A 13,808-nucleotide genomic window follows, 5' to 3' on the forward strand; every position below is an offset into this window, starting at 1 on the left:
CTTATGTTTTTATAATATTTATATTGTCTTTTCGCAAGAGTCCTTCATTGGCAAAAAAAAGTTGGAAATCAGCTGCACAAGAAAATGACTTTATATTATGGATTTGAATTTCCTAACCAAAATTATGCATTAAAGATGTTATATTAATGGCGAGAGAGGAGACCCTAGGGAAACTATATAAATCTAATTCCAATGCTTACAGTAATCATTTTTGAACTTAGTGATACTCATCTTCAGAAGGATAAAAAAAAAGATGTCAACCAACAGTTTACTTAATAGTCCCCCAGGTCAAATGCAATGGTAAAATTCAACTGCATTCTTTATCCATTCATAGAGCTCCTATAACAAGTCCTTCAAGGCTTTATTAGTATTAGATGACTTTTGAAATCCAGATTGAAAATCATCTTTCTCTCCCTCCCTTGATATAAATTGTTGAAGCAGCATTTCAATTGCTACTGCCTGCATTTTTGATGAGAACATCGATTTAACAATCAGCCTGCAATTACTACTAAGCTTTGTATCTAGAATCAAACCTTTCAAGATGGATTAAGACAATTCTCTTACATTTGAAGAATATCTCCCCTTTCAAGGACTCATTGATAAAGCCTGCTATCCAATCCACCACTTCACCCAAGTAAAAAGTCATCTGTAAATCTTTGTTTATACCTTCACTTCTCTTATATGAATAACTTGAAAATCTTCCCATCCACCCTTTCCTTTTCCACTGAACTTTCCAAAACCCTCAAGCATCCACCCCCCCCCCCCCGCCCCCCACGAAGACATTCTGAATTATCATTACTCTCTACATCATTCTGCTACCCTTGTTTTTTGGTTGTCTCCACAGTCTCATTTTGCCAGGCCATAGCCATCGTTGAAGATGTTATGAGTCCATATACTGTATACCTCCAATCATATCCAGCTGTAATGATGAACCAGGCCTATCATAATTGATTTTTGAGGTCTACACAAGCCTACATCCCCTGTGCCCCGTCCCCCACCCCCTGTGCTGTAATAGGGAACCACCAATTAATGAAGCCTGGGTTTTCTCCAGTAACCTCTCAGCTGTTCCTGAATTATCATATAATAAGCCTACATCATTCCCAGGTAATTCTTCTCAAAATGTTAAGATCTTATCTTGAAAAAAATCTTCCTAGTTTTTATTTTTTCCTGGAGATCTTTTTTTTTTTCCTCAGGAGAATGATTTCCTTTTTATTCAACCTACCTTTTGTTCTTGCCTTAATTGTTTCTTTACTATTCAACATTGTAATTCTCCGCTCTTACCCTAATGTTTAAGTAAGTTGTTTTTTTGTCTCATCTAGTGTCCTTAAATATATTGGTTATTGTAAATGTACCCCAAATTTTTATATGTAAACCACTTAGAAACCATGTATAACGTGATTATCAAATTTTAAATAAATTTGTAAACTTGATATATGATAGAACAGGAACATTTTGAAATAATTAAATGCATGAAGGACATAGAGAGAGTGGAGAGGGACAGATTCTTCAAACTTTCAAAAAATAAAAGAACAAGAGGGCATTTGGAAAAGTTGAAAGGGGACAGATTCAAAACGAATGCTAGGAAGTTCTTCTTTACCCAATGTGTGGTGGACACCTGGAATGCGCTTCCAGAGAGCGTAATAGGGCAGTGCATGGTACTGGGGTTCAAGAAAGGATTGGACAATTTCCTGCTGGAAAAGGGGATAGAGGGATATAGATAGAGGATTACTGCACAGGTCTTGGACCTGTTGGGCCGCTGCTTGAGCGGATTGCTGGGCACAATGGACTTCAAGTCTGACCCAGTGGAGGCATTGCTTATGTTCTTATGTCTCTCTTACTGCTGCTATCACTACTACTACTTATCATTTCTACAGTTCTACTCTAGTACTTCCTCTTCTATTTGCTGCTGTTGAGGAGGCAGGAAGAGGATTATTGTGCTCTGAAGGAATCTTAAGATGAAGCACTATAAGTTTTTTACACTAACCCATTGTTTTATTCTAATTGCAGGTTCCTTCAGGTTTGTTCATCCCCAGCATGGCTATTGGTGCAATAGCAGGAAGAATTGTGGGTATTGCAGTGGAGCAGCTGGCATACTATCACCATGACTGGTTTATATTTAAGGAGTGGTGTGAAGTTGGAGCAGATTGCATCACACCAGGCCTTTATGCCATGGTTGGTGCTGCTGCATGTTTAGGTAATTATGAGCAGTACATTCACTATATTGTTTGTAGGGTTTTGTTAAAGAACATGTAGCACCAGGCAACTACATCACTGTTTACAATGAAAAAGAAATTAGATGTTGATTCCTGGTTTCTAGTTCTCTTATTTTCTGATTCTCTATTATGGTTTCTTATCTAGTCCAGTGTTATATGTAATGTACCTTCCCACAGACCAATGTTTCTCAACCTTTTCAAGCCAAGTACCCCCTAAGCCTAACAAATACCAACTGAGTACCCCTACCCAAACTCCGCCCCAGACCTGCCCAAACTCCACCCCTGACTCCACCCCCATAATAATAGTACTAATTATAATGCAATTTCTTACATCCATTTTTCATATACACACAATATAATCTTATTAATACATAATGGTAATCACAAAATTAAAAAACACAAAGCACACTGTACGCACAGAAAATGTAAATGATCATTTATATTCGGGGGGTTTTCAAAGAGGTCAAGGCAGATTACTTTAAAATATGCAATATCACCTCAGTAACAACTATAGAAAAATAAAAAAAATATATAGTGCAAAATATAGACAGCAGATATAAATTCTCAAAATGGACACATTTTGATCACTAAATTGAAAATAAAATCATTTTTCTATATCGCTTGGTAGACTGGTATAGTCCTTACGAATGGGTTATATGCCTCACTGCTACCAGCAGGTGGAGACTGAGCACAAACTTGTATATCAGGCTAGAATCTGCCGAGCAACTCAGTTTTTCTCAGTCTCCGTTAAAGCAGGTGGTAAGACTAATTTGGCTCCCCTCTTAGTACTGTTGGCATTTCGTTTTGGACTCCTGGGTTCCCCTTTTGTGCTGGATAGAGCTTGGGCAGGTCCTGTTTGGGGATCCGTCTAACCTCGGGGGTGTTAAACTCGGCAGGTCTCTTGGTGGGTCCCTCCCCCCACCTTCTTCCACCTCCCCACATTTTTGTAGAGGTGCCTCAGCCGGTGGCCTGGCCCCCTGGTTGATCAGCCCTCCAGCTTTAAGAGCCATGAAGTCTGTTCTGAGTAAGTGGGGAAAAAATAAATAAATCCTGAGGTGTGCTGGTCTAACGGGCTCAATTCCCTTTAAAACAGCCATTTGTATTGTTTTTTTTCTCATCTAACCAGCACTTTTATTCCAGCTAGGGCGTTTTTCAGCACAATGAGCACTTTTAAGGGGAAAAAAAATGCTCATTGTGCTCCATACGTGAGGTACTTGCGGCCGGCCTGTGCAAGCGTTGTGCAGGCCGGAGCAGTGGGTGCCTGCAGCCAGGGCACCCCGCTGTATGTACCTTGCGAAGGATTCCCTTACTGCCGGAGCGGCTGGGGATTCCCTTTTTGTGTCGGTCAGTTTCTCGGCCTCAGCGTCAGGAAAGTCCCAGGCTTTTCAGACACGACAGGCTGCAAGAGCTCCGATTTTGGCAGTTTCAGGTCCAATTTCAGTAGGAACCTCCTTCATTTCTGTTACCTCAGGTGACCTTCCCCCTGTTCTGGAAGTCCCTTGGGGCTGCCAGGGGTTTTCTCCCTGAATTTATGTTAGCACTTTGTAAAGCTTATGTGCTGGTGGCTGGAGGTTCCGTGTCAACTCCGGGGGTCTCAGGGTGGGTGGAGTTACGCCATCGACGTCTTCCCTTGTGCAGCCCCACATAGTGGCAGTTTTTCCCCCCTCTACTCCTCTCTCATCCAAACAGCCGAGGGTCTCTTGGGATGAGGATTTTTGCCCAGAGGAGCAAGATGTAATTGATGAGGACCTGGACCTTTGGGGAGATTTCCAGGATCCTCTTGGGGGTCAAATTCAGACAGCAAGGGGTTCGAACACCCCCTGCTGGCAAAGATGCATCTGTGGTGCGCATTTTTCAGCAGGAATAGCTTCATAAGCTAATTCTTCAGGTTTCCTCAGTTTTGCACTTTGAGGACACCATGTTGGAGGCACCCACATACGGTGGACTCCTTGCTTAAGGAGATCCGCTCTGCTTCCCGCTCTTTTCCTATGCATCAGGATATTGTGCTTGCACAGTGACAGGTGCCGGAAGCTCCCTTTCATTTTGCACGCTCCATGGCCTACCTGTATCCCATTCCTGAAGGGGATAGGAACACTCTGAAGTCGCCTGTGGTCTCGGCCATCTCTAAGAGGCATACCATGCCTGTTGAGGGCATTGCGGCCTTGAAGGATCCGGAGGAGCGTAAGTTGGAGTCCCTCCTTAAACAGAGTTTTGATGTGACAGCTCTGGCGGTCCAAGAGGCGATGTGTGGCGGGCTGGTGGCTTGGGTGTGTTTTCGCTGGGCCGAGCATGTCCTTGACTGTAAAACTAAGGATTGGGAAGTGCTCAGGCGCGAGGTAGCAAAGATTGAATTGGGTGCTTCTTATCTTTCAGATGCCATGTATGATCTCTTACGAGCTTCTGCCAAGTTGTTGCCATGTGCAGTGGCAGCTCGCCTTACCTTGTGGCTTTGCGCTTGGTCGGTGGACTCGGCGTCCAAAGCTAAGTTGACAAAGTTTCCTTTTAAGGGATCTTTCTTGTTTGGTGAGGACCTGGACAGGTTGGTTCAGACTCACTGATTCAAAAGTGCCTCGTTTGCCTGAGGATAGGTCTAGGCAGCTGGCTCAAGGTGGCGCTGCTCGTGGGCATGATTGCTGCCATTTCCGCCCTGGTCGAGGGGCTGCCTCTTTTCAGTCCCCTAGGCTCTCTAGAGGCAGGTTCTTCCAGCGCATGCAGTCCTTTCATGGAGCCCGCCAGGGTGCGGGTAGCGCCCCCGCCGGGTCCCCTGCTGCCCGTCCTGCCCAATGACTTCTTGCCGGCGCCCAACTGCGGGATTTTTATCCAAAGTGGGCAGACATCACATCCAATCAGTGGATTCTGGAGGTGATTCGGGACAGTTATGCTCTGGAATTTGCCCATTCCTTGCCAGATCATTTTCTCACTTCTCCCTTGCAGGTGGTGTAGAAGCAGCAGGCCTCTCGCCAGACCCTTCAAAGATTGTTGGATCTCCACGCGGTGGTTCCAGTTCCCCGCGGGAATGGAGCACAGGTTGGTACTCGATTTACTTTGTGGTGCCAAAGAAAGAAGGGACCTTTCGGCCCATCCTGGATTTGAAGGGGGTCAACAGGGCTCTTCACATGGCTTCCTTCTGCATGGAAACTGCGGTCTATGATTCTGGCGGTTCAGCCGGGGGAGTTTCTGACCTCTCTAGGCACTACTTGCACATTCCTATTCGGGCCTCCCATCATTGCTTCCTGCGCTTTGCGATCTTGGGGCAACATTATCAGTTCTGTGCACTTCCTTTTGGTCTGGCCACAGCTCCACGGACGTTCATCAAGGTGATGGTGATCGTCTTGGCGGTTTTGCGCAAAGAGGGCATTCTAGTTCATCCCTACCTGGATGACTGGTTGATTCGAGCAAAGTCGTTACGGGAGAGCACCTGGGCTATGGCTAGGGTGGTGGAGTTTTTGCAGACGTCGGGATGAGTAGGCAATCTTGCCAAAAGCCGGCTGTCTCCCTCTCAGCATCTGGAGTATCTAGGCGTGCTGTTCGACACCTCCTTGGGGAAGATCTTCCTTCCGGAGGCCCGGATAAGCAAATTGCAATCTGATTCACCTGCTTATGGCATTCCAGTGTCCTCAGGCACAGGATTTCCTCCAAGTCTTGGGGTCGATGGCGGCTTCCCTTGATGTAGTGAGGTGGTCGCGGGCCCCAATTGCGTCCTCTTCAGTATGCTCTTCTTTGGAGGTGGTCGCCTCAGAGGCACAGTCTGGATCACCCTGTTCCGCTTCTGGGCTTAGCTCGGGGCAGTCTTTGTTGGTGGCTCCAGACCCTCCCCATCTTGTACAAGGGGCGAATCTGGATCAGCCGCAGTGGTGCTGCTCATGGATGCCAGTCTTCTTGGTTGGGGAGCTCAGTGTCTAGGTCATTCAGCTCAGGGCACCTGGTCCACGGAGGAGGCTTCTTGGTCGATCAATGTTTTGGAAACCAGAGCCATCTGTCTTGGCATTGCTAGCCTTCCAGTCCTTTCTGATGGGCAAGTCAGTCAGGGTTCTGTCGGACAATGCCATGGCAGTGGCCTATATCAATCATCAGGGGGACACCAGGAGCACTTTGGGAGCACAGGAGGCGACTCTGCTCATGGTCTGGGCGGAATTGCACCTTCAAGACATATCAGTTTCACACATAGCTGGAGTGGAGAATGTTCAGTTGATAGTGCAGTCTTGGGGTCAGCACCTCATGGACCTGATGGCCACAAGTGTCAACGCCAACACACCCCGCTTCTTCAGTTGACGAGGGCCAGGATGCTCTGGTTCAACCATGGCCAATGGAGTGGTTGTTGTATATGTTCCCTCCATGGCCATTAGTGGGCAGAGTTCTCCACATAATTCACCATCTGGGCCTTGTGGATTTGGTGGCTCCGGGATTGGTCTCGACGACCGTGTTATGTGGATCTGGTGAGGCATCTGGTGATGGATCCTCATCCTCTGCCTCTCTTGGACGACTTTTTATCTCAGGGTCCCATTCCAATGTTTGATCTGGGTCCCTTTTGTCTTACAGCTTGGCTCTTGAAAGGGGTCACATAGGTAAGAAGGGGTATTCAGATAAAGTGATCTCAACTCTCTTGGAGTCCCGGAGGCTTTCCACCTCTCGGGCTTATGTGATGGTTTGGCATCTATTTGAGGAGTGGTGTTATGCGTGTGGAGTGGTCTCTTTTCGCATTTCCCTGCCTTCTTTTTGCGCTTCTTACAGGATGGCCTGGATAGGGGACTGACTTGGTCTTCTCTCCGGGTTCAGCTTGCGGCCTTGTCAGCCCTTTGGGGGTTATTGAAAGGTCAGCATTTGACTGTTATTCCTGATGTGATTCGCTTCTTGCGGACGGCCAAGTTGCTCAAGCCACCTGTACGAACCTCTGTTCCATCTTAGGATTTGAATCTGGTTCTGTGAGTTCTAGTGCGCCCTCCTTTTGAACCGTTGGGTGACTGCTCTTTGAAGGACCTTACTCTTAAAGTGGTCTTCTTTGTGGCTATTACTTCAGCTACTCAATAAATAAGCAATGTAAACAAGTCGTTCAACAAAATAGCAACAGTGAAAAAACTTGTAGGAGAATAGGTTTAAAGTATTGTTTAGTACCCTCAGATACCTGTGCTGTTAAACCATCAAGTGATTTTTATAACAGCTTGTTACAGGTTTTAGGATATCATTCATTGGGTACAATTTTATAACGTGTTGATACTACGTGCACCATAAATGAAATGAATATAAAGTGCTAAAGTAGAAATTATATAAAAATAAATAAAGCACAGCACTTATCTTAAAATGTTGTCATAGCCCAACGGGACCCGTTTCACCGACAGTTCGGCTTCTTCAGGGGTCGTGTATTAACTGAAAACATTTGAAAAAACATAATTATGAACGTGAATGTGATAATAAACTATAACTTAACCAAAAAACCCATAAAATATATTTTAAAACAGATGTGACTTACTGGGCAGCTCTGCTCTTACTTCTTAGGCAGAAAATGGCGCTGGCATCGTAAGAACGCTGCACATGCGCTTTAAAGATGTAGCTCATTAATCATTCATGTTCATCCGAGACTACTCTTTAAAGTAACTGACTACTTTTTATAAGTATTTCATGATTTAAATGCTCCCATTTTATAATATGTTAAAAATAGAACATTGCATCAATATTAGATCATTGGTCTTCTCAAATAAGGAGTTGTTTTAAAAGTTGTTTTCAAAAAAACGCAGTCCATTCAACTGTGGTATTTGAACCTTCCGGCTTCATAGATCCTAGTTTATGAATCCAGCGTGCCTCTTTTTGTAAAAGTAATCTTCTTCGATCACCCCCTCTGTTATTCATTATGATCTTATCAAAACAGAAACACTTTAAGTCTGTAAATTTATGTTGTAACTGGTTACAGTGCTCTACGAGTGGAGCTGTCAGTCTCCCACATTTGAGATTTGATTTGTGCTCACTCATCCGGATTTTAAAGGGCCTGGCTGATATCCCTACATACCATTTCTGGCATGGACAAATTATGGCATAAATAATGTGGTCAGAAGAGCAGGTTAAAAAGTGTTTGATTTTGTATAATTTTCCATCCTTAGGGTTTATAAAATCTTTCTGCTGTATTGTATTCTGACAGATATTACATTTACCACACTTAAAAAATCCATTCGGTAAAGGTGTTTTTGTTAAATTTAGAGAACATACAGCCGGAGAGAGTATTTCTTTTAGGTTTTTATCTCTGGAAAAAGCAATCTGTATGTCTGTGTTTTCAAAAATCGGACTTGTCTTCAGAATCTTCCAGTTCTCTCTAATAATATTGGCTACAGTGCTCCCTGCAGTAGAATATTTGAGCACACATGTGAATCTATCTGTATTTTGTTGTTTGTGTTCTTTCTCTTGTTTTTCCAATAACCAATCACGGTGATAGTACTTTGCTCTCTTATAAGCCTTTTTAAGTACATTTCTAGGGTAGCCTCTGCATTCCAATTTTTGAATTAAAATTTTTGCATGTTTATTGTAATCTTTATTATTAGAACAATTCCTTTTTAGTCTTAAGAATTGTGAGAACGGCAGGTTCTTTTTGAGACTTACAGGGTGACAACTCTGAAAATCAAGAAAAGTATTCCTATCCGTTGTTTTCCTATATAGATAAAATTCAAAATGGTCAACCATTTGAATCACTAATATATCAAGATAATTTATTTTATCTTGAGCATATTGTGCTGTGAACTGAATATTATCATCACAGCTGTTGAGCCATTTCAGAAAGGACTGGAGATCTCGTTCTGTACCTTTCCACAAAAACAGGACGTCATCTATAAATCTATACCATTTTGTGATTTGCATGCTAAATGGTGAATTTTCTAGCCATACAGATTCGAAATCGGCCATATAGAGATTCGCCACCGAGGGAGCAAATGTAGCTCCCATAGCTACACCCTTTTTCTGCTTGAAGATCTTATCATTATATATGAAAACATTTTCTTTCATTGCAATTCTTGCTATATTTGAAAGGAATTCAGAAGGTATAATATGTGGCCTTGGTCTTTTATCGAAAATTTTCTTCAAAATGGCTAGAGCATCGTCTTGTGGTATGGATGTGTAGAGTGAAGTGACATCCAGTGTTACAATTGCTATTACTTCAGCTAGACATATTTCTGAGCTGCAGGCTTTCTCTTGTAGGGCTCCCTTTTGGAGTTTTCTAGGGAGCGGGTTGTCTTAAAACCTGTTCCTTCCTTTCTGCCAAAAGTAGTTTCTCCTTTTCATGTTGAATCAGGCAGTGGTCCTCCTGGTATTGGGTAGCTGGGAGGGCTCTTCTGATCAGAGACAGCTTTGCAAGTTGGATGTCAGTTGGGTCCTTCGCTCTTATGTGCAGAGGACCCAGGAGATCAGGAAATCAGATCATCTATTTGTCCTTCTAGCGAGTCCTCGTAAGGGGGATGGCACTTCTAAGGCTACTATTGCACGCTGGATCAAGGAGACTTTTGCTTCCGCTTATCTTCTGAAGAAGAAGCCTGTTCCAGAATTTCTTAAGGCTCATTCCACTAGGGATCAGGCAGCTTCTTGGGCTGAATCTTCTCTGGTGCTTCCAGTGGATATTTGCAAGGCTGCAGTTTGGTCTTCTCTGCATTCCTTTGTAAGACACTATCATGTGGATGTTCAAGCGTGTCGGGACGTGGTATTCGGTGAACGTGTTCTGGTGTCCCACCCTTGATGGGTACTGCTTTGGTACATCCCATTCATAAGGACTATACCAGTCTACCAAGCGATACAGAAGGAGAAATTAGGTTCTTACCTGCTAATTTTCTTTCTGTTAGCTTGTAGACTGGTATAGTCCCGCACCCTGTCTGTCTTTGTGCGGTGATGGCGGGTTTTTGTTTTGCTCGTGTGCAGATTTTGGTTTTTTCTGCGGGTTTTTGAATTTTTCTAGGAGCGGGAAGAAGTAAGAACAGCAGCCATGGTTCTGCTGGCTTAGCTGGTGAGCTGTGGGGATGTTTTCTATACCAGGATTAAGTTATACATATGTTCCAACAGTAGTTTATAAGTATTTGTTGTTTTTTTCCACTCCTGTTCAGAGTGTGTTATACTGTTTTCAGTTGAAGTCTTTCCTAGGTTCTGCTTGGCTATTCAGCAGACTGAGTTGCTGGGCAGATTTTAGCCTGATATACAAGTTTGAGCTCAGTCTCTACCTACTGGTAACAGTGATGCATATAACCCATTCGTAAGGACTATACCAGTCTACAAGCTAACAGAAAGAAAATTAGCAGGTAAAAACCTAATTTCTCCTTCCTACCTTTGTTGTCTGGTGATTTCATGAGTCTCTTATTGCATTTCCTTCTGACTCTGCGTCCAATATTTATTTTTCTTTCTGCCTCCTGTATGCTTCCTCTCCTCCAGACCTCAATTCATTCCCCAACCAACATCTCTCTCTGTTCCTCCATGAGTCCAACTGTATCTATTCCCGTCCTCCAACTTTTTCTTCCTCTCTCCCTGCCTGCCTCAAAGCTGAAGCCACCACCACCAATTTCTCCCTGCCTCCCCGCCCCACCCCCTATCCGACCCACCTACCCAACACACTCCATTCCCCCCCAATTTTTTCTTCCTCTCTCCCTGCCTGCCCTGCCACCCAACACGCTCCATTCCCACCCGCCGCCGCAGCAACAGGGATGGGCCAGGTGCATGCAGCGACTGCACTCAGCCAGCCCAAAAGTTCCCCCCCCCCACCCGTCATTTCTGACATCAGAGAGAAGGTTCTGGGCCAGTCCTGTAATATAAATCGAGTGTTAATAAATGACCATGTATACACGAATATAAACTGAGATAACATCCCCCCCTTTTTTTGGAGGGGGGGAGAAAATGTTAATTTGAATATAAACCGAGGATTTATAGTCAAATGCTACCTAGCTGGGCCTTCCCAAATCTAGCACTGGTATCTCCATCTTAAATCCTGGTGGTCCAGTGGTGTGGTAAGCCAAACCAAGACGGGACAGATCCCTCCCGGTGGGTGTCGGGTCCTGTCTGTCAACTGGCTGTAGAATCACCGCACGCCTTTTCCTTCCCTCCCTCCCTCCCTCCTTGCTGTATAATCAATGCGTGCCCTCTCCCTATCTGCTGTAGAATTACCATGTGCACCCTCCCTCTTTCCCTCCCCCCAGGCTTACCTTAATCACTTGTGGTCCAGTGGGGTGAGTCGGGCAGGAGCAATCCTCTTACACTCCTTCCCACGCAGTCTCGCTGAAAAATGGCTGTTGTGAGTTCCATTTCGCGAGACTTGAAGCAGTCTCACAAATTGCTGCAGGAACTTGTAGCAGCCATATTTTCAGCAAGACTGTTCGTGCAGGAGTGCAAGAGGATTGCTTCTGCCCTGACTCACTCCACTGGACCACCAGTGATTAAGGTAGGCTTGAGGGGTATCCTAAGCTGCTTCTTCAAGGGAGGGAAGGGTGTGTGTGTGGTGATTCTACAGCAGGGAGGGGAGGGAAGGAAGGGGCAAGTGGTGATTCTACAGCTGGCTGACAGCCAGGACAGGATCTGACACCTCACCTTGGGAGAGAGAGGGATTGTTCCTGTCCCAACTTGGCTCACCGTACCACTGAACCACCAGGATTTAAGATGGACCCAAATATAAACAGAGAGACTCTTTTTTGGGCCCAAAAATCTGGTTATATTCGAGTATATATGGTACAGTAAAATCAGTTATTTCCATGGGACACTAAAGGGGGAATTCATTAATGTGTGCTGCTGTTAAGATAGGTTATTTTACCACAAGTTCTGCTATTTTTAGCACGAAGGGCCCACTGGATAAAATGAGACCCTGTGCTAAAATAGTACAACTTGTGATAAAATAACCCATCTTAACAGTAGCACACATAGATCAATTCCCCCCTAAATCATTTTTGCCCCAGAATGCTTACACAGTTCAATTTAATATAGATCAAGATATGTTCTTATATGCAGATATGGACCTTTCCAAAATGATTTCCTATCCCTTTTGCATATAAAAAGTGTAGGATTAGTTGTGTTATGACAGGGAATTATGAATTTTTTTGTCCTATTAATAATTACTAGTTCAGAGATTTGCTTTTACCAGCACCTTGGTATCACAGAGAAAATATTTTATCTATGGAATAAATTTGCCTTTATTTTATGTTTTTCATTTTTGTGAAGTGAGTGGGAGGTTGGTATTTTCTTAATCACCACAAAAATTAAAAAAGAGCATTGATTTCAATGGACGTTTTCAACCAAGCAGACTGTGAAACTCCTATCTTGTTCTTGATAATAAACTGAAATAGTGACATATACAAATTAAGGTATTACTAACTATTAGATACCTGAGAATCAGCACCTTAAGTGCAGAAATTGTTCTAATATCAATATAATTATTTTTTTCATTTTCTTTCATTTGTGCTAATTAGCTACTATTTCTCCTTTAATGTTTGTCTAGGTGGGGTCACAAGGATGACTGTGTCATTGGTGGTTATTGTATTTGAGCTCACAGGAGGACTCGAATATATTGTGCCCCTCATGGCTGCAGTAATGACCAGTAAATGGGTAGGAGATGCCTTTGGTAGGGAAGGCATTTATGAGGCACACATCCGTCTCAATGGCTACCCCTTTTTAGATGCAAAAGAAGAATTCACACATACTACGCTTGCTCGAGATGTAATGAGACCTCGAAGAAATGATTTACCTCTGGCAGTACTGACTCAAGATAACCTGACAGTAGATGACATTGAAAGCTTGATAAATGAAACCAGCTTTAATGGTTTCCCTGTTATTATGTCAAAAGAGTCTCAAAGACTAGTAGGATTTGCTCTAAGAAGGGATTTGACTCTTGCAATAGGTAAGCCTTTTTTATGTAGTGTTCAGAGTACTGAGAGTGGTTTTGAGTATAAAAGAAAACTAAAATAATTATATTGCCTTTATTAGTTCTTTGCCTTGGCCAGTGAGAATTAAATCATGTCTGTGCTTGGGCAAGGGCTTTGTAATTCTTCATGCTTCCAGGCTTATTTTGATGATGTTGTGGACAAGTGGGCTAACCCTCAATTTTTCCAGTACAGGCTTTTTGGATGTAATGCATCAATACATCAACATTTATGGCTCCTTTTACTAAGGTTCGCTAGGGCTTTAACGCACAGAATAGCATGTGCTAGACCTTAACACCAGCATTGAACTGGCGTTAGTTCTAGAAGCATAGCGCATGGTAATTTCCTGTGAACGCTAAAAACACTAGTGCACCTTAGTAAATGGAGCCTTTAATCTATGGACAAGTGGACTGAGGAAAAAAACCAATGAATTTTGCAGATTTTTGCACATGATTGAATGGGCTATCCTCATTGACCACATAGACAACTGGGCCAACCACCTCGGGTGTGAAAAATAGGCTAGTCCACTTCTTTATAAGACCATCCATTTCATATGTATAAACCACTTCTGGATTTTTGTTTTGTACATTGTACTTGGGGTTTCATACAAATATCAAAAGGTAGTATATGTGAAAGTTTTGCTTTATTTCATTGTCATTGTTGTGCCAAAACAGTACAATGGAAACACTATTCAGAAGACTGCTTTCCATAGCTTCTGGGGGACTCTGTTTTACAC

General features: G+C 43.4%; 1 protein-coding gene across 7 annotated transcripts in view; it reads left to right on the forward strand.

Moving 5' to 3' along the window:
- CLCN3 (chloride voltage-gated channel 3) overlaps nucleotides 1-13,808 on the forward strand; it is a 190,404-nt gene that overhangs the window by 161,023 nt on the left and 15,573 nt on the right. For all 7 annotated transcript variants that reach the window (XM_033942323.1, XM_033942304.1, XM_033942294.1 and 4 more), the window contains 2 exons: nucleotides 2,008-2,194; nucleotides 12,652-13,050. In XM_033942323.1, the coding sequence (XP_033798214.1) occupies nucleotides 2,008-2,194; nucleotides 12,652-13,050 (586 nt within the window). The remainder of the gene's footprint in view (nucleotides 1-2,007; nucleotides 2,195-12,651; nucleotides 13,051-13,808) is intronic.

The sequence above is a fragment of the Geotrypetes seraphini genome, chromosome 1 (genome assembly GCF_902459505.1).
Source record: "Geotrypetes seraphini chromosome 1, aGeoSer1.1, whole genome shotgun sequence".
NCBI lineage: Eukaryota > Metazoa > Chordata > Amphibia > Gymnophiona > Dermophiidae > Geotrypetes > Geotrypetes seraphini.